Source organism: Stenella coeruleoalba (genome assembly GCF_951394435.1).
Source record: "Stenella coeruleoalba genome assembly, chromosome: 12".
Classification (NCBI taxonomy): domain Eukaryota; kingdom Metazoa; phylum Chordata; class Mammalia; order Artiodactyla; family Delphinidae; genus Stenella; species Stenella coeruleoalba.
The window spans coordinates 65,162,233-65,183,468 of NC_137158.1; the positions used below are offsets into that span (position 1 = coordinate 65,162,233).

Here is a 21,236-nt window from a genome sequence, read left to right on the forward strand (position 1 = left end):
CAATTAAGATGCTGAAAAGGTACCCACAGAATCTTTTCCTCTACCTTTTTGTTGCCACTGAATGCTGTTTCAGCTGCTTCATGGGATAAATGCCTCTTGTGGACTGCCAAATTTAAAACTGCTACAGTGGGAGCTTTTCTGGTTTTCTCTCCACCTTCTCTTCCGGTATATAGTTTTGTTGTCATTTAATAGAGTGCAGCTTTTTCCAATTTATAATTGCAATTTGGTATTTTTAATTTAGTTGTTGGCTAAAATCTACAAAATGCCCTTGAAGCCAATATTCCTTAGTGGGCGACTCGCTAGCTTGCCCCGAAGACTTCAGGAGCAGTCAGCAAGCAGTGAGGATGGAATTGAGTCAGTCTTGTCTGACTTTGATGATGACACTGGTAAGTTAATTGATTGGGCCTAACCAGGTTATTTGCTATGTTTGTATTCCCAAAAGCCTAAGCCATGAATTCAGTAGTTTACAGATCATGAATGGTCATCCGTTTATGTCGTTATTATTTATAATTCTAACAGAACAAGCCTACCTAAAGTTTCCATGGACTCTCCGACAACGTTTTACATCAGTGTCTCCAAACCAATCCTTTTTAGATGGATACCTCCATCTAAAACCAGTGTAGATTTGCAGATTCCACTAAATATAGTTTTTAACTCTGAATTCTTTTGAATTTAGCAAATTGGACTGTGGTTGCATTTGGTGCATTGATACTTAAATTGGCTGGTAATTGTCTTTAATACCTTCTAGGAAACACAATCATTGTATAATTACTTCCTGTAGGACTATCTGATTAGAGACTGGGGAAATTAAGTCATTACTGAAGAGACAATCTGTTTGTGACTGGTGAAGCTGAAGGCTCATTAAAAGAATAAATTTAAAAAATATGTTTCAAATTAGTTCCTGTGTAATTTCCTGTGAATTCGACTTCGATCTAGTAACTTTGGATAATTTTCAGATTGGTTCACTCATGTTCACATTTGCTGTGTTCTAATTCAGATGACCCTGTCCTGTTTCTAGACCTAAAACTGGAAATGATATCCTTAAAGAAGTCTAATATCTGAGCATAGGTGTTTCAAACCCTTGCAAAAGGACTTTCTGGGGAAGATTTTTTAATTTGCTCTTTTGTTTGTTTTTCATTATTCGTCTGTTTTATTTTTCAAGACACAAATTCACTTATGGGGATATCTAGAAATTTTCCAGTTTTCCACTGGGATTACAAACAGTAAAACCTTACAAATTCAGATCAGTTTTCAGGAAAAAAATATAGGAAAGAATAAATATCTACTGTACAGAACAATTAAATATTGGAAATTGGCTAGATGTTGCCTAATAGAGGTTTCATTTTTAATGATTATATAGGAATTTTTACATAGCATCTTAAACCTCCAACCCAGACGGTTAAAAGCAGAAGCTAATGTTGCTTATCTATAGTACAGTCTTTAAAACAGTTGCAAACAGTTTGTATATGTAACAGTGAGCATTCCCTGCCCATCTGTGCGAATCGTTAATCCATTTTTTTCTAGGCAGCCCACCTAAGGTTTCCCACAGTATAAATTCATTGAGGGCCTTAAAGTTATATATGAAACACAGCTAGATCAGAGAAAAGAATAAAAGTAAGAGCTTTAAGTTAGTATTAAAAATTACTTCTCATCATTGATATACTTAGATATTATTCCTCTGCTTTCCAAAGGCAAATAATTGCTTTTCCATTCTCCTATGGAAATTTCAAACACATATAAAACTAGACAGAATGGTATAATGAACCTTCATGTACCCATCATGCAGCTTCAACTTTTTTTTTTTAACATCTTTATTGGAGTATAATTGCTTTACAGTGTTGTGTTAGTTTCTGCTGTATAACAAAGTGAATCTGCTATATGCATATGTATATCACCACATCCTCTCCCTCTTGCATCTCCCTCCCACCCTCCCTATCCCACCCCTCGAGGTGGTTGCAAAGCACTGAGCTGATCTCCCTGTGCTGGGCAGCTGCCTGCCACTAGCTATCTATTTTACATTTGGTAGTGTATGTATGTCAGTGATACTCTCTCACTTTATCCCAGCTTACCCTTCCCCCTCCCCATGTCCTCAAGTCCATTCTCTACATCTGTGTCTTTATTCCTATCCTGCTCCTAGGTTCTTCAGAACATTTTTTTTTTTTTTAGATTCCATATATATGTGTTAGCATACGGTATTTGTTTTTCTCTTTCTGAATTACTTCACTCTGTATGACAGTCTCTAGGTTCATCCACCTCACTACAAATAACTCAGTTTCATTTCTTTTTATGGCTGAGTAATATTCCATTGTATATATGTGCCACATCTTCTTTATCCATTCGTCTCTCAGTGGACACTTAGGTTGCTTTCATATTCTGGCTATTGTAAATAGTGCTGCAATGAACATTGTGGTACGTGACTCTTTTTGAATTATGGTTTTCAGGGTATGTGCCCAATAGTGGTATGCTGTGTCATATGAGTTATATTTTCAGTTTTTTAAGGAGCCCTCCATACTGTTTTCCATAGTGGCTGTATCAATTTACATTCCCACCAACAGTGCAAGAGGGTTCCCTTTTCTTCATACCCTCTCCAGCGTTTATTGTTTGTAGATTTTTTGATAATGGCCACTGTGACAGGTGTGAGGTGATAGCTCATTGTAATTTTGATTTGCATTTCTCTATTAGTGATGTTGAGCATCCTTTCATGTGTTTGTTGGTAGTCTGTATATCTTCTTTGGAGAAATGTCTATTTAGGTCGTTTGCCCATTTTTGGATTGGGTTGTCTGTTTTTTTAATATTGAGCTTCATGAGCTGCTTGTATATTTTGGAGATTAATGCTTTGTCAGTTGCTTTGTTTACAAATATTTTCTCCCACTCTGAGGGCTGTCTTTTCCTCTTGTTTATAGTTTCCTTTGCTGTGCAAAAACTTTTAAGTTTCATTAGGTCCCATTTGTTTATTTTTGTTTTTATTTCCATTTCTCTAGGAGGTGGATCAGAAAGGATCCTGCTGTGATTTATGTCATAGAGTGTTCTGCCTATGTTTTCCTCTAAGAGTTTGATAGTGTCTGTCCTTACATTTAGGTCTTTAATCCATTTTGAGTGTATTTTTGTGTATGATGTTAGGAAGTGTTCTAATTTCATTCTTTTACATGTAGCTGTCCAGTTTTCCCAACACCACTTATTAAAGAGGGTGCCTTTTCTCCATTGTATACTCTTGCCTCCCTTATCAAAGGTAAGGTGACCATATGTGCATGGGTTTATCTTTGGGCTATCTATGCTGTTCCATTGATCCATATTTCTGTTTTTGTGCCAGTACCATACTGTCTTGATTACTGTAGCTTTGTTGTATAGTCTGAAGTCCTGGAGCCTTATTCCTCCAGCTCCATTTTTCGTTCTCAAGACTGCTTTGGCTATTTGGGGTCTTTTGTGTTTCCATACAAATTCTGAAATTTTTTGTTCTAGTTCTGTGAAAAATGCCAGTGGTAGTTTGATAGGGATTGCATTGAATCTGTAGATTGCTTTGGGTAGTATAGTCATTTTCACAATGTTGATTCTTCCAATCCAAGAACATGGTATATCTCTCCATCTGTTGGTATCATCTTTAATTTCTTTCATCAGTATCTTATAGTTTTCTGCATACAGGTCTTTTGTCTCAGTAGGTAGGTTTATACCTAGGTTTTTTATTCTTTTTGTTGCGGTGGTAAATGGGAGTGTTTCCTTAATTTCTCTTTCAGATTTTTCGTCATTAGTATATAGGAATGCAAGAGATTTCTGTGCATTAATTTTGGTTCCTGCTACTCTACCAGATTCATTGATTAGCTCTAGTAGTTTTCTGGTAGCATCTTTAGGATTCTCTATGTATAGTATCATGTCATCTGCAAACAGTGACAGTTTTACTTCTTTTCCGATTTGGATTCCTTTTATTTCCTTCTCTTCTCTGATTGCTGTGGCTAAAACTTCCAAAACTATGTTGAATAGTGGTGAGAGTGGGCAGCTTTGTCTTGTTACTGATCTTAGAGGAAATGGTTTCAGTTTTTCACCATTGAGAATGATGTTGGATGTGGGTTTGTCATATATGGCCTTTAATATGTTGACGTAGCTTCCCTCTATGTCTACTTTCTGGAGAGTTTTTAATCATAAATGGGTGTTGAATTTTGTCAAACGCTTTTTTGCATCTCTTGAGATGATCATATAGTTTTTATTCTTCAATTTGTTAATATGGTTTATCACATTGATTGATTTACATATATGGAAGAATCCTTGCATCCCTGGGATAAATCCCACTTGATCATGGTGTATGATCCTTTTAATGTGCTGTTGGATTCTGTTTGCTAGTATTTTGTTCAGGATTTTTGCATCAGTGTTCACCAGATATATCAGCCTGTAGTATTTTTGTGTGTGACATCTTTGTCTGGTTTTGATATCAGGGTGATGGTGCCCTCATAGAATGAGTTTGGAAGTGTTCCTCCCTCTGCTATATTTTGGAAGAGTTTGAGAAGGATAGGTGTTAGCTCTTCTCTAAATGTTTGATAGAATTCACCTGTGAAGCCATCTGGTCCTGGACTTTTGTTTGTTGGAAGATTTTTTTTTTTTTTTTTGTGGTACACGGGCCTCTCACTGTTGTGGCCTCTCCCGTTGCGGAGCACAGGCTCCGGACACGCAGGCTCAGTGACCATGGCTCACGGGCCCAGCCGCTCCGTGGCATGTGGGATCTTCCCGGACCGGGGCATGAACCCGTGTCCCCTGCATCAGCAGGCTGACTATCAACCACTGCGCCACCAGGGAAGCCCTGTTGGAAGATTTTTAATCACACTTTCAATTTCAGTGCTTGTGATTGGTTTATATTTTCTATTTCTTCCTGGTTCAGTCTTGGAAAGTTGTGCTTTTCTAAGAATTTGTCCATTTCTTCCGGGTTGTCCATTTTATTGGCATATAGTTGCTTGTAGTAATTTCTCATGATCCTTTCTTTGTATTTCTGCAGTTCAGTTGTTACCACTCCTTTTTCATTTCTAATTCTGTTGATCTGAGTCTTCTCCCTTTTTTTCTTGATGAGTCTGGCTAATGGTTTATCAATTTTGTTTATCTTCTCAAAGAACCAGCTTTTAGTTTTATTGATCTTTGCTATTGTTTCCTTCATTTATTTTTCATTTATTTCTGATATGATCTTTAGGACTTTTTTCCTTCTGCTGACTTTGGGGGTTTTTTTGTTCTTTCTCTAATTGCTTTAGGTGTAAAGTTAGGTTGTTTGAGATTTTTCTTGTTTCTTGAGGTAGGATTGTATTGCTATAAACTTCCCTCTTAGAACTGCTTTTGCTCCATCCCATAGGTTTTGGGTCATCGTATTTTCATTGTCATTTGTTTCTAGGTATTTTTTGATTACCTCTTTGAGTTCTTCAGTGATCTCTGGTTATTTAGTAGTGGTATTGTTTAGCCTCCATGTGTTTGTATATTTTACAGATTTTTTCGTGTATTTGATATCTAGTCTCATAGTGTTATGGTTGGAAAAGATACTTGATACGATTTCAATTTTCTTAAATGTACCGAGGCTTGATCTGTAACCCAAAATATGGTCTATCCTGGAGAATGTTCCATGAGCACTTGAGAAGAAAGTGTATTCTGTTGTTTTTGGATGGAATGTCCTATAAATATCAATTAAGTCCATTTTGTTTAATGTGTCATTTAAAGCTTTTGTTTCTTTATTTATTTTGGATGATCTGTCCATTGGTGAAAGTGGGGTGTTAACGTCCCCTACTGTGATTGTGTTACTTTCGATTTCCCCTTTTATGGCTGTTAGCATTTGCCTTATGTATTGAGGTGCTCCTATTTTGGGTGCATAAATATTTACAATTCTAATATCTTCTTCTTGGATTGATCCCTTGATCATTATGTAGTGTCCTTGTCTCTTGTAATAGTCTTTATTTAAAGTCTATTTTGTGTGATACAAGAATTGCTACTCAAGGTTTCTTTTTTTTTTAATTTATTTACTTTTTATTTATTTGTTTTTGGCTCAGTTGGGTCTTTGTTGCTGTGCGCTGGCTTTCTCTAGTTGCGGCGAGCGGGGGCTGCTCTTCATTGCGGTGCTTGGGCTTCTCATTGAGGTGGCTTCTCTTGTCGCAGAGCATGGGCTCTAGGCGCACGGGCTTCAGTAGTTGTGGCATGTGGTTCAGTAGTTGTGGTTCTCGGGCTCTAGAATGCAGGCTCAGTAGTTGTGGTGCATGGGCTTAGTTGCTGCACGGCATGTGGGATCTTCCCAGACCAGGGATTGAACCCGTGTCCCCTGCACTGGCAGGCGGATTCTTAACCACTGCACCACTAGGGAAGTCCCTCCAGCTTTCTTTTGATTTCCATTTGCATGGACTCTCTTTTTCCATCCCTTCACTTTCAGTCTGTATGTGTCCCTAGGTCTGAAGTGGGTCTCTTGGAGACAGCATATGTATGGGTCTTGTTTTTGTATCCATTCAGCCAGTCTGTGTCTTTTGGTTGGAGCATTTATTCCATTTACATTTAAGGTAATTATTGATATGTATGTTCCTATTACCATTTCCTTAATTGTTTTGGGTTTGTTATTGTAGGTCTTTTCCTTCTCTTGTGTTTCCTGCCCAGAGAAGTTCCTCTAGCATTTGTTGTAAAGGTGGTTTGGTGGTGCTGAATTCTCTTAACTTTTGCTTATCTGTAAAGGTTTTAATTTCTCATTGAATCTGAATGAGATCCTTGCTGGGTAGAGTAATCTTGGTTGTAGTTTTTTCCCTTTCATCACTTTAAATATGTCCTGTCACTCCCTCTGGCTTGCAGAGTTTCTGCTGAAAGATCAGCTGTTAACCTTATGGAGATTCCCTTGTATGTTATTTGTTGCTTTTCCCTTGCTGCTTTTAATAGTTTTCTTTGTATTTAATTCTTGATAGTTTGATTAATATGTGTCTTGGCATGTTTCTCTTTGTGTTTATCCTGTATGGGCCTCTCTGTGCTTCCTGGACTTGACTGACTATTTCCTTTCCTATGTGAGGGAAGTTTTCAACTATAATCTCTTCAAATATTTTCTCAGACCCTTTCTTTTTCTCCTTTTCTTCTGGGACCCCTATAATTTGAACGTTGGTGCATTTAATGTTGTCCCAGAGGTCTCTGAGCCTGTCCTCAATTCTCTTCATTCTTTTTTCTTTATTCTGCTCCCTGGCACTTATTTCCACCATTTTATCTTCCAGCTCACTTATCTGTTCTTCTGCCTCAGTTATTCTGTTAGTGATTCCTTCTAGAGTATTTTTAATTTCAGTAATTGTGTTGTTCACCACTGTTTGTTTGCTCTTTAGTTCTTCTAGATCCTTGTTAAATGTTTCTTATATTTTCTCCATCTGTTTCTGAGATTTTGGATCATCTTTACTATCATTACTCTGAATTCTTTTTCAGGTAGGTTGCCTATTTCATCTTCATTTATTTGGTGTGGTAGGTTTTTACCTTACTTCTTCATCTGTAACAATTTTTTTGTCGTTTAAGTTTGTTTTTTGATGGGTGCTTCTGTGTTCCTGTCTTATTGGTTGTTTGGCCTGAGACATCCAGCACTGGAGTTTGCAGGCAGTTGGATAGAGCTGGGTCTTGGTGCTGAGATGAGGACCTCTGTGAGGCCTTACTCCAATTGATACTCCCTGGGGTCTGAGGTTCTCTGTTAGTCCAGCAGTTTGGACTCGGAGCTCCCACCACAGGAGCTCAGGCCTGACCTCTGGCCTGGGAACCAAGATCCCGCAAGCATGCGGCAGGTGAAGTAACGGTCACCCAAAAACACGGACATCCAAATCCCTGGAACTGCCTGGCTGGTGCATGGCAATGGGGACCCAGGGCTGCAGGAGGGGCAGGGCAGTGGCCTCAGGTGCACAGGGCAGCCTGGTGTTCTCAGAGTCAGAGCCAGGCCATTTGCACTGCCCGCACTGCCCAGCGTGCCAGGGACTCCACCTGGGCCTGACAGGCCCGGATTCACGTCCAAGGTGGCTTCAGCTATTTTTAACTTATAGCCCATTTGCCAGTTTTCTTACACATATCAGTTAATTTTCAAGGTTCATGTAAGATCTACACTACATGTGTGGCTGCTCCATCTCTTAAGTCCTTGTCAGTCTATAGATTTTCCTCTCCATCTCTCTTTTACGTCTTTGCAATTTATTTGTTGAAGAAGTGAGGTTCTTTGTCACGTAGAGTTTTCCACTTGGATTTTATTGGTTGCTCCCCTTACAGTAGTGTATAACATGATTTTCTTTCCCCTGCATATCCTATTAATTAGCTTGTCCACCCCCACTTATATTTTGAGGTTCATGAGAATTTCTTGTCACCTGGTTTTCTTATGTTTATTGTGTATGACTTTGGTTTTGGCTCCTATTAATGGGGATAGTCAAAATTGGGGAAGTAGGTTTTTTTTAATGGGAGTATTTCAACATTGCATCTTCTCATACAGTTTTCTTTTGCTGGAAAATTAGAAGTATTAAAATAAGATATAGAGTGAGCTATTTTGCATATTCTACTCTAGATACTTTTGTACCTCAATAAACAAGCTGTGGTATATACATACAATGGAATATAATTCATCCATAAAAAGGAATGAAGTTATGATACATGCTACAACATGGATGTACCTTGAAAACATTATGCTAAGTGAAATAAGCCAGACACAGGTTAGCAGGTGCTGGAGTGATACGGAGAATGCAGAGTTGTTGCTTACTGGTTATAGTTTCTCTTTGAGGTAATGAAAAAGTCTTGGAAATTAATAGTAATGATGGTTGCACAACGTCATATGTGTAATTAATACTACTGAATTACACATGTAAAAATGGCAATTTTTGTTATATATATTTATAATTTTTTACAAAAGGATTAAAGATTACTTTGCTATCATCAACTTCCAATGAATCTAACAATTGTTTCATATAGTAGAATTTACACACCACATCACCTTCTTCCTGAAGGGGAATAAGGAAGACACTTGAACAGTATTTTTTTTTTCTTTGACTTTGTCAGAACATGTAAGTCATAATTAATCCATGCTTATAGGCATTGAGGGCTACCTTACAGGGTGATGCCTTATATCCATATAGTGCTTGGTAGTTTTCAGAAGCCTTTTATATATAGTGTTTAGTTTGGTCTTGTGACGATTCTGTATTATGTTTGACCGAATTTCACAGAGGTCTGCTTTTGGTTTCCAGGTCTGATAGAAGTCTGGATCATTCTGCTGGAGCAGCTCACAGCAGCTGTGTCTAACTGTCCACGTCAGCACCAACCCCCGACCTTGGATTTGCTCTTTGAGCTGTTGAGAGATGTTACCAAAATACCTGGTAAATATTTCTATGTCTGTCTTTCGAGGGAGTTTGTTATACATATAACTTTTCTCAGGAAGGTATTTGTATGAGTGTCTATTTCACTGATGTAACCGCAGAGAGCATAATAGATGCTCGATGTATATATTTGTTGAACATTAAAGACATGTTCTTGTATTGTTTATGGGTTTCCCACCAGTCCATTTATAAGTAATGGGTGGTGGCCAGGTAGGTGAATGTGTAGAACCCCACTATATTCAGGCCAATGCTGTGGTATCAATGTCCCCTTGAGCCAGTTGGCTTTGCTCTGTTCTATGGTTACAGCCTTCCTCTGTGGCTGGGTCTCATATACTCCTGGCCCCAGGGCTGTCAGTAGAGCTTAACAGGTCTACCACTGACATGAACCAACCACTCAAATGTATGAAGACAGCAACATCTTAATTGTATAAGGGTCGTAGGTGATTATATTTGGGAAAAGACATCTAGTGAGTTCCTGATAGTACAGGAAATGGCCTTTGGGTATTTATTTCTTGTTCTGAATTAGTCAAGGTTAGCATGCACACTTACTCATCAAATTTTCCCAAGATCGGAGAAATTTTTTATAGAAATTTTAGTTTTCACTAACAGAATCAGAACCACAAATGAAACCACTAGTTTAATTCTCGAGTAATAAGAGGAGTTTTGTATTCAGCATAAACTGATGAAGACTTGAGAAGTGATACTGTTTTAAGACCCATAGCAAAGTTTATATCAGAATTTTTTTCAGGAACACCATTATAGCTACTCCTACACATTAAAAATTTAAAGACTTTCTATCCAAGAATAAGCAGGTATCTTATAGAATTAATTATATGCCACTATTTCTAAATCTGTTTTATTGGTCAGTATCATTTTCTACTACTAAGTGTGTATGAAGAGCGTTTTAGCCCAATAATTCTACTCCTAGAAATCTATCAAAGGAAATTAACAGTAATGAAGATAACATTCTATATATAATGATGTTTGATGAAGCATCTTGAATACCAAAATAATTATGAACACCCTAAATGGGTTAAATAAGTTATGGTAAAAGCATGTAAATATCTACAGGCATTAAAATGAGTATCTGTGAATAATATTTAATGACATCAATAATTGTTTACAGGGCATTATGTTAAAATATATATAGCTTGGAGTACAATCTCAACTTTATGAGAAGCATTTATAAATATACACATACACCCAAAGATAATACATTCAAAAAGTACTAGAACGAAATACATCAAAATATTATTTTCTTCTTTATATTCTCATGTGTTTTCTGTGTTTATTATGAAAAGGATACCTTGCTTGTGTAGTCAGAATTTTAAAAATCCATCAACATTTCCACAAATATTTTTATTACAGTGTTGTTCATAAAGCAAAATATAGAAACATCTTAAATTTCCATCAGTAAGGAAATGGATAAGTAAACTAATGCATATACAGTTTGAATAGTTTGGAACAGTATGTGGTAATAAAAATGAGGAATATCTAATTTGCTGACACAGAATGATCTCTAACTTGTAACTGTTATGGGCAAGAAATCAACATGCAGACCAAGGTTTACCTTATCCCATTTATATAAAAGTAATTTAAAAAAACCTCTATTTCTCTGTTTCTTATATGTACTCTTAGTTTCATATAAATATACATAGAGTTCAAAGGGTGAACTTTTTCTTATATGTGTATATGTATTTGTATGTTTATGGGGACTAAGGAATTGATCAAGTGATACTTTAGCTTTATCAGTATTGTTTGAATTTTTAACGAGTATATTTACATATTACGTAATTAAAATCATGCAGAAACAAAAAAGAAAAATGTCACCAAAGACCATATATTTCCCAATCAGTGGTAAATTCTTTTTCCTTGCTCCTTCTCAGAATGGGGAGCTCCTGTGAAAGAGGAAAGAGGTGGGAAGCTCTCTGCCGTCACTTGGCGCTGCCATTCTGTTGCAGGAGAGGTGCTAAGATCACAATTCTGATGCTGACCTTTCTTTTTCAGGACCAGGGTTTGGCATCTATGCAGTTGTTCACCTTCTCCTTCCTGTGATGTCCCTTTGGCTTCGCCGTAGCCATAAAGACCATTCTTACTGGGACGTGGCCTCTGCTAACTTCAAGCATGCCATTGGTCTGTCCTGTGAGCTGGTGGTAGAGCACATTCAGAGCTTCATCCACTCAGGTATCTATGGTGCCAGAGCAGCTCATGCTGAGTCATTGTTTAGTAGACAGCAGCATTGTCTAGAAGTGCTTAGTAAACACCAGTGCATGATTTTTGTCCTGGGAATTATTAAAATAGAATTACATGGTTAGTGCCAGCCTTCTAATAGTAGGTTGTCAAGAAGAAAATTGGTACCCCTGTGTCCTCTACAAAATTATCAAACAGAATGCTTAAAATACATGTGTGACTAAAAATAAAACACGTAATGAGGTCTAGGATATCTGTGCATTAGGAGAGGGGAGGCAAGTTCAAGTATATAATAAATTAAAAAAGAAGAAATACCCCTCTAGGCTGGGGGGTAAGGGAGAGAGTGTATCCTATTGTCCTGCTGCATCTGGGGAGGCTAAATGGAAGAGGCAGGGTTTTAGAAAAGGCTCAGATTATGGGCAAGAGGTTACTTAACAGATTATTAACAGATTAGCGGGGAAGTGGGGGGTCATATCTGTGGCACTTTGAAAAAGATTTGGAAGTGTGGGGTGGATAGTATGCTGAAGTCAGCAGACAGAGAGGGAGCTGTTATGTCAGCTGTGGTACCAGTGGAGCAGCATTTGTGAAATAGATACTTGCCATGGAAAGATCTGGAAATTTGGGAGCAGGAGGAACCTTGCTGCTAGCCCTAAAGGTTACAAAGAAAAGGGAAAGACATACAGAAGTTTAAGGGAAGAGGGGAGGTCAGAGGCTCCCTTGTTGGCGAGGTTAGAGAAACTCATGAGAACTTGACCCCAAGGAAGAGTCAAAAAGCAAAGATAAGAAATGGGGGTCTCCACTAAGCTTAGTAAAGACAATTTGCCCTGCAAAAAACACACCGATCGAGAAAGAAGAAAAATGGGTATTTCCACATGCAGGCACTAACTGCATCCCTAGTGGTAGAGTTTCTGTCCAGGTCCTGGCTTTGCACAGCTCAGGACCCTTGAGGATTCCACTGAGAATTGGTTCTGTGGTATCGCAAGGACTTTGTGGAAAAGAACACTGGCGTATTCCTTGAACTGGGCAAACAGAATGTGATTTGGGGAGGTCTTATTTTCTTTAGTCTGGGGACAGCATGCAGACTGAAGCCAAACTGAAAAGGTTCAAGAAGTGGTAGTTGGTATGAGAAGATTTTTTGTTTACTAAGAGCATTTAACTCAATCTAATGCAACGATCAGCCGTAAGGAATGTTTGTTTTATCTTTCCCTTTAAGAATTAAAATTTTTTACTAGCTAGTATTCAGGCTGTATAATAGTATATGTTCTATTTTGCTTAAGCAGAGGAATTATATACTTTGAAAAGGGTACATCAACACATTAAAGTGAGCCACATGCATTTCATCTTGATATATCTAGAAATGGATGAAACAAGCTAAAATTAGGTAAAACCCAAGATAATTTTTGCTATAATGAGTGTTTTTTTGTTGTTATTGTTATGGCCATTTCTCTCATTGTTCTATTTCCCAGATACTTGTATATTTTTTGTATCATTTAGCCTTTCCTCTTTTGCTGTAGTATAGATGCTGTCCAGCCCGTTCCTTTGCAATACCGCTGAGTGCAATCTTGCTTTGATTTTCCTGCAGACATCAGGTACGAGAGCATGCTCAACACCATGCTGAAGGACCTCTTTGAGTTGCTGGTGGCGTGTGTGGCCAAGCCCACAGAAACCATCTCCCGAGTGGGCTGCTCCTGTATTAGGTGACATAAAGGTTCCCTGGCTCTCCACGGAGTTTTTATTATGAAATCCAGGGGAATTAAATTCTTTGATGGTAGCAGTCTACTTCTTATAAACAAAAATGACTGTGCTACTAACTCTTCATTTCATCCAGTCAGCAAATGTTTATTGTGTAAGTCACTATACAGGGTGCTCTGCTGCCCAGAAAGTGATGTGACCAAGGTCCCTACCCGCAGGGAGCATACAACCTGTTCTAAAGGACAAAGAGAGTCATGGGAAAAGTAATAATAGGAAGGAGGAACTATAAATGCCATGAAAGGACGAGACGCCTGGGGAGTAGAGCAGTCAGCAAGACCTTTTGTAGTAATGATACTTGGTCAGATCTCCCAAGGTGGGTTAGCTTCCGCTAGGTGGCGACTTTGTAAGCAGAAGAACAACATGAACACATACATGGAGATAAGAGTTACAAGTGACAAGAGGGTTTTATCTTGTTATGTGTAGAGGAGTAGTGGCAAATTGGGCTGGAATGGGGAAATTAGTATAGAATATATATATGCAAGCCTAAGTTTAAACATCGGCCTATTTGTAGTGGGGATCCATTGATTTTTTTTTTTTTTTACATTAAATGGGTTAGGAAATTGTATTAGGACGATGGCATACCAGATGGGCCGAAGGCAAGAGTGACAAAAGACAGCAAGACTTGTAAGGGAGCTGTAGACTAAATCTAGGCACGCGTCTGGAAGGACCTACCTACCTTTTGTGACAATAAAATATATGAATTCAAGACTTCTTTCCTTTTTTCTCCTGGCAGGTACGTCCTCGTGACAGCGGGCCCCGTGTTCACGGAGGAGATGTGGAGGCTGGCTTGCTGTGCCCTGCAGGACGCCTTCTCGGCCACGCTCAAGCCGGTGAAGGTAAGTCACTCAGAGGAGAGACCAGGGCACCTCCAGCCTTCCTGGTGATCCTCAAGTTGGGCCGCCTGGACTCCGCCTCCCTCCTTGTGGCAGGCAGTCTCACTTGGTGGGAACAAGGTAGCTGGATCAGTATTTTGTCCCAGACACAGTGGCAGATCAAAGACAGGGCCTGGAGCCATGAACTCAGGTGCACCCAGTGAACGACTGCTGTGTTTCTCCCCAGGATCTGCTGGGCTGCTTCCACAGCGGCACCGAGAGCTTCAGCGGGGAAGGCTGCCAGGTGAGGGTGGCGGCGCCGTCCTCCTCCCCCAGTGCTGAGGCCGAGTACTGGCGCATCCGAGCCATGGCTCAGCAGGTAAGGATGGGGTTTTGGATCCCAGGGTCTCTGGAAGCTTGAGCTATTGCTAGGGGTGGTTTCTGAAGGCCGTGCATCACCACACTGCCTTTCATTCCTTTAGGGACATATGTGTCCTGGCTCTGAGCTCTAGCCAGTGCTGTTCTTTTCCAGAAATCACTTGAACCTAGTCAACAGCGTCATGGTCCTCTCACCATTTCTAGCTTGTTGCATCCTGCAATGCCCTGATCAAATAGGGTCCTTTTCCACCCGGCCGCTGCACTCCATACATAACTTGACTTGCACTACTTATGTTATAAATAGTTACTGAAATACTATTGTTAATGCTAGACTATGAGTGTCTAAAAATGGTAAACTTATTTTTTTCCCTGTATCTCCCATACACAGCAAAGAGCTTAACATTCAACTCAAATTTATTAAACAACTTGTAAATGTTAACTAACCAGTAAAATTAAGATGTACTTACCGTGCAGGAATCACCATGTACCAATGACTTTTTCTTCTGACACATGGCAGAAGTCACAAAAGTTGGTTGTAAGCTGATGAGTCAGGAGCGGAGAACATTCTGTATATATGGTTTAGAATATGTACCAAACGGACGTCTAAAGCAGAGAAGACCTCTTACAAACATAGCCCCTTTTTATTTACTCTTAACAACATTAAATGTCAGTCCTTGCTGTTTGGAGTGTAATGACTTGTCCCGTGGCAGAAGCAGTAGTGTTATTACTATTCGTGCCAGCAGCTAACTTTTATTGAGTACTTACTCTTCTGCTCTAATGCTTTGCATATGTCAGTACACACATATTAATTCATTTAATTCTCTCAACAAACATACCAGTAGGAAATCATTACCAACCTCATTTTAAAGGTGAAAAAATGAGTAGAAAGAGTGAGCCACTTGCCGAAGGCCATCCAGCTGAGCCCTGGCGGAGGCAGGTCGAGGATGGTGGCGCTCTGACCTGTACCTTTGTATACGTGTGCAGGTGTTTATGTTGGACACCCAGAGCTCCCCAAAGACTCCAAACAACTTTGATCATGCTCAGTCCTGTCAGCTCATTATTGAACTGCCTCCTGATGAGAAGCCAAATGGACACACCAAGAAAAGGTAAGCAGCTAAGCGCTTATAAATAGGAAAGTCCATTTATGCCCAGCTCCTGCTCATTGTAATTCAAGCTTCAGCCAAGAATACTGAAAATGGTTGTGGAGTCACTTAGCAAAAACTTGCCAGCATTTTAACCAAATCTCCCACATTTCACATGTGTTCGTTGGCTAGGGCTGCCATAACAAAGTACACAGACTGGGTGGCTTAAACAACAGGAAATTAATCTCTCACAGTTCCAGAGCCCAGAAGTCCAAGATCAGGGTGTCGGCCGTGTTGGATTCTTCTGAGGCCTCCCTCCTTGGCTTCTAGATGAACGTCCGTTCCCTGTGTCTTTGCATGGTCTTTCCTCTGTATATGCCTTTGTGCAAATTTCCTCCTCTTAGGAGGACACCAGTCATATTGGATTAAGGCCCATCCTAATGCCCTCGTTAACCCAATTATTTCTTTAAAGACCCTTTTTCCAGGTATGCATTCTGTGATACTATGGATTAGGACTTCCATGTATGAATTTGCCGGGGGCAGGGCACAACTCACTGTATCTATAGCATCATACATCTCATAATCGTTTTAAAAATAATAATATGAGCTCTGATTCATATTGTTTCAGTGAGAAATACATCATTAACTTCTCATGAGCAGTACAGCTGTTAGGATCCAGAAAGCTCAGTGCATGCCACAGGAAACTTGCTCTTTCTAAATACTATCATCCTGCCAAAAAAACATTGTTCCTAGAGTTTAAGATGAAGCCAGTGACTGAAAGTTCCCATTTTAAAACTTCTGACACACTAATAATAATGATGATAAGTATTTGAGTTCAATAGATGAAGTACAGGGAGTAGGTAATCCCCGTTCACTTGTGCATGAGGAAACATTCAGGGAGACTGCGAAGCAGGGGAGCTGGAATCAAAACCAGGTCTAGCTGAGCACAATGCCTGTGTCCTTTACCATTTCCATGTTAGGGGGAGAGTGTGAATTTTCCAAAAGTTACCAGGTAGCATAGCAGTTTGATTACTAGACCTATTTGGGTGAAATTTCCAGGTGCTAACTTTTTTTAGTCAAGTGTGTGTGGTACATACAGAAGACTATGTGGAAGGTTCAAAGGTTATCAAGCATGAATAAAAAGTGAAATAACTATGAACCTGCCACTGCACTTCAGAAGTAGAACTTTACCGATATCCCACGTATTCCTCCCAGTTCTGTGCCCTGCTTCCCTCCACTGCCAAGCACGCCAAAGTGTTGGGCATTTTTATCTATTCTGCATACCAATGATTGTGCATTCCTTTCCACAGCTTTAAGCGTTGATCTACTTTCAAATTTCAGTTCTTACCTGTTTTCCTTTTTTTTATATATTTCTAGTCCCTTCAGCCAATTATTCCTACTAAAACAATTTTTGAAGTAAAAGGAGAAAAAGGGGGAGAGGAATAATAAGCTGAATTCACATTATAAATAAAACACAGGAAAAATAGGATCACCTAATATTCCTATGTTACTGGTTTAACTGTTTTAAAAGGTTAAGATTTAAAAATTTATCACCATGGTTCCTCAGTTTACTTAGTACTTTCAATAGACAATTACCCCCCCTCAATGAAATTCAGTAAAACAGGAAAAGCACAAATTCTTTAGTAGAAGCCACTACGCCTTAAAACATCCTCTAAAATTCTTTAAGTATTTTGCGTTGTTGGATTTGACTCATTCACAGGGGCAATTCTTAGCACAGAAAGTAGGAGAAGATGAGTTAGACGTAAGAAAAGTTTGTGCATCTGCTGGTTAGGTGCGTCCTCAGAGGTCCACATTAAAATCACCCATGGGGAAAAAAAGACTGGAACGAAAACCAGATTGCAACATTTAAGTAAAGAGAAATCTGGGTTTGCTTGTTTGTTTTAACATCTTTATTGGAGTATAATTGCTGTACGATGGTGTGTTAGTTTCTGCTTTATAACAAAGTGAATCAGTTATACATATGTTCCCATATCTCTTCCCTCTTGTGTCTCCCTCCCTATCCCACCCCTCTAGGTGGTCACAAAGCACTGAGCTGATCTCCCTGTGCTATGCGGCTGCTTCACACTAGCTATCTATTTTACATTTGGTAGTGTATATATGTCCATTGCCACTCTCTCACTTTGTCACACCTTAACCTTCTCCCTCCCCATATCCTAATGAAACTTAAAAGCTTTTGCACAGCAAAGGACACCATAAACAAGACCAAAAGGGAACCTATTTGCAAATGAAGCAACTGACAAAGGATTAAGCTCCAAACTTTACAAGCAGCTCATGCAACTCAATATCAAAAAAACAAACAACCCAATCCAAAAATGGGCAGAAGACCTAAATAGACATTTCTCCAAAGAAGATATACAGACTGCCAACACACACATGAAAGAATGCTCAACATCATTAGAGAAATGCAAATCAGAACTACAATGAGATATCATCTCACACCAGTCAGAATGGCCATCATCAAAATAACTAGAAACAATAAATGCTGGAGAGGGTGTGGAGAAAAGGGAACCCTCTTGTACTGTTGGTGGGAATGTAAATTGATACAGCCACTATGGAGAACAGTATGGAGGTTCCTTAAAAATCTAAAAATAGAACTACCATACGACCCAGCAATCCCACTACTGGGCACATACCCAGAGAAAACCATAATTCAAAAAGAGTCATGTACCACCGTGTTCACTGCAGTTCTATTTACAGTAGCCAGGACATGGAAGCAACCTAAGTGTCCATCAACAGATGACTTCTGAAGGTTGTGCTTCCTACTTCAGGAGTCCAGGCTGCCAGCAGGATGGGGTTGAAGTGTCAGAGCCACTGCTCAAGGAGACCATTTCTTCCAGGCACCTGCACTCAGAACTAATCTGGTTTTTGTTATTTTGGTTTGTTTTGAATGCTTCTCTCAGCATACATTTGCCCTGGGACAAGAAGATGAGAAAGGCACTGCCCTGTCCCTTGAAGATTTATGGTATAGTGGGGAGGCCAGCCCAGTGATAAGTGACAGGATTTCCCTTCTTAGTTAGGGTCCTGTAGTTGTGGACATGAAGCACTAGACCAAATTGGTGGCTTTCACAGCCTGCTTCTTCAAAAGAGTGCATATTCAGGTCTCCTAATACCTCAAGTAACTTCTATGGTGGGGGAATTGGGAGGGGTTGGGGAGTTACCATTTAATGGGTTCAGAGTTTCTGTTTGTGATGATGAAGAAGTTCTAGAAATAGATAGTAGTGATGGTTACACAACATTGTGCATGTACTTAATGCTACTGAATTGAACTTTTAAAAGTGGTAACATCAGGTTATATATATTTTACCACAAAAAAGTTGCTTAAGTGATATGTTACAAGGGGTTACTGTTTGTGAGTGACAGCTCTTTGTACATATTCCATTTTTGCTGAAAGTACGATGTTTTCTTTGAGATACCACTACGCCAAGGTCAAGGTCAACCTTTAAAAAATGTATGGGAGGATTTTTGTTCTTTTTTGCTAGTTAAAATATTTTTCCTGCTAGTTATAAAATAATTTTTAAATTCATGGTCTTAAAAAATGGTACAAATGAACTTATTTACAAAACAGAAATAGAGTCACAGATGTAGAAAACTAATGGTTACCAGGGGGGAAAGGGAGTGGGGAGAGAGAAATTGGGAGATTGGGATTGACATATACACACTACTATATATAAAATAGATAACTAATTGACATATACACATATAAAATAGATAACTAATAAGAACCTACTGTATAGCACAGGGAACTCAATACTCTGTAATGGCCTATATGGGAAAAGAATCTTAAAAGGAGATATAGGTATATATGTAATATAGTAACTGATGTACTTTGCTGTACACCTGAAACTAACATGACATTGTAAATCAACTATACGCCAATAAAAAAAATTTAAGTATTAATGTAACAGTTGGACTTTTGAAATCAGTAGTATGAAAGAGTTGTAATTTTGTCATTATCCAGTTATGGGAATTAGTTTGCAACATCATGGCATAAGCTATTTTCATGAAATTCTAAGAGCAGTGAAAAGAATGGGAAGCCATAAACCCAAAACCACATTGGTGGATTAAAATGTTGGAATTGAGAGTGTTTTCTTAGTACAGGAATCCAGCCAAACAAAAGGGGCTGGATCACCAAAATGTGAGCATTCACTTCTAATGTTGCCTTACCAGGGCTCTGCCCTGATTGATTAGGAAGTTGTCATGACTGGCGGGTTGCACCTGCTTCTCAACCAGGAGATCTGGCCAGATGTCTAGGGAGCATTCACCCTCTCCCACCTCCCCCAAATGCACATCCAAGGCCCACAAACAAGTCCCACGTCTGTGCTGGCAGAAAAGGATGCAGAAAGGAATTAGCCTGTGCTGAGGGAATGCTGTTTTCTCTCCTAGGTTTGTTTTAGAAGGCTGCAAATTAAATTATCAATTTCTTTATTTGAAAATATTAGCCCCATAATACCTCTAAAGTTAAAAAACTTTTCAGTGTTTAGACCTTCTCTATCTCCCACACTGGAAGCACTAAAGCTTTTATATATATGTACCTAAAGCATTAACATTTTTAATCCTGGAAAACTGGTTTGGTGCCTATAAACCAACTTCAATAAGATTCTAAAAGCTTTGGGTTTGAAGATGGTGGAGTAGAAGGACATGAGCTTACCCCTTCTTATGGGAAAACCAAAATCACAACTAACTACTGAACAAACCACTGACAAATAAATGCTGGAACCTACCAAAAAAGACACCCTACATCCAAAGAAGAAGCCACAATGAGACAGTAGGAGGGGCATAATCGTGATAAAATCAAACCCCATACACACCAGGTGGGCAGCCCACAAACTGAAAAACAATTATACCACAGAAGTTCTCGCACAGGAATGAAAGGTCTGAGGTCCACATCAGGCTCCCCAGCCTGGGGGTCTGGAGGAGGAGCCCCCAGAGAATCTGGCTTTGAAGGCCAGCGGGGTTTGATCGCAGGAATTCCATAGGACTGGGGGAGACAGAAACTCCACTCTTGGAGGACGCACACAGGGCTCATGCACAGTACCCAGGGAAAAAAGCAGAGACCTCATAAGAGACTGGCCAGACTTACCTGCTAGTATCAGAGGGTCTCCTGCAGAGTTGGGGGTGGGGGGTGGCTGTGGTTCACTGCAGGGACAAGGACACTGGTGGCGGCAGTTCTGGTGAATATTCATTGGCGTGAGCACTCTTGGAGGCTGCCATTTTCTCACCAAGACCTGGCCCCACCCAACAGCCTGTAGGCTCCAGTGCTGGGATGCCTCAGGCCAAACAACCAACAGGGAAGGAACACAGCCCCACCCATCAGCAGGCAGGCTGCTTAAAGTCTTCCTGAATAAATAGCTGCCTGATAAACACACCCCCTGACATGGCCCTGCCCACCAGAGGGAAAAGATCCAGCGCCACCCACCAGTGGACAGGTACCAGTCCCTCCCACCAGGAAGCCTGCACAGGTCTCTTAGACAGCCTCATCCACCAGGGGGCAGACAGCAGAAGCAAGAAGGACTACAACCCTGCAGCCTGTGGAATGGAAACTGCAATCACAGAAAGTCAGAGAAAATGATATGGCAGAGGAGTATGTCCCAGATGAAAGAACAAGATAAAACCCCAGAAGAACAACTAAGTGAAGTGGAGCTAGTCAATCTGCCTAAAAAAGAATTCAGAGTAATGATAGTAAAGATGTCCAAGAT

At 39.7% G+C, this 21,236-nt stretch overlaps 1 protein-coding gene and 1 long non-coding RNA gene across 2 annotated transcripts in view; one reads left to right on the plus strand and one right to left on the minus strand.

The window, feature by feature from the left end:
• The window catches only part of ARFGEF3 (ARFGEF family member 3), a 184,255-nt gene that overhangs the window by 151,136 nt on the left and 11,883 nt on the right, over window positions 1-21,236 (plus strand). Inside the window, exons 26-32 of the mRNA XM_079938734.1 lie at window positions 242-386; window positions 9,177-9,305; window positions 11,313-11,489; window positions 13,078-13,192; window positions 13,981-14,083; window positions 14,307-14,438; window positions 15,422-15,543. Of these exons, the coding sequence (XP_079794860.1) occupies window positions 242-386; window positions 9,177-9,305; window positions 11,313-11,489; window positions 13,078-13,192; window positions 13,981-14,083; window positions 14,307-14,438; window positions 15,422-15,543 (923 nt within the window). The remainder of the gene's footprint in view (window positions 1-241; window positions 387-9,176; window positions 9,306-11,312; window positions 11,490-13,077; window positions 13,193-13,980; window positions 14,084-14,306; window positions 14,439-15,421; window positions 15,544-21,236) is intronic.
• LOC307195061 overlaps window positions 11,469-21,236 on the minus strand; it is a 68,867-nt gene continuing 59,099 nt past the window's right edge. Inside the window, exons 2-3 of the long non-coding RNA XR_013830707.1 lie at window positions 13,924-14,185; window positions 11,469-11,587 (exon numbers count right to left, since the gene is read on the minus strand). This is a non-coding gene — a long non-coding RNA (uncharacterized lncRNA). The remainder of the gene's footprint in view (window positions 11,588-13,923; window positions 14,186-21,236) is intronic.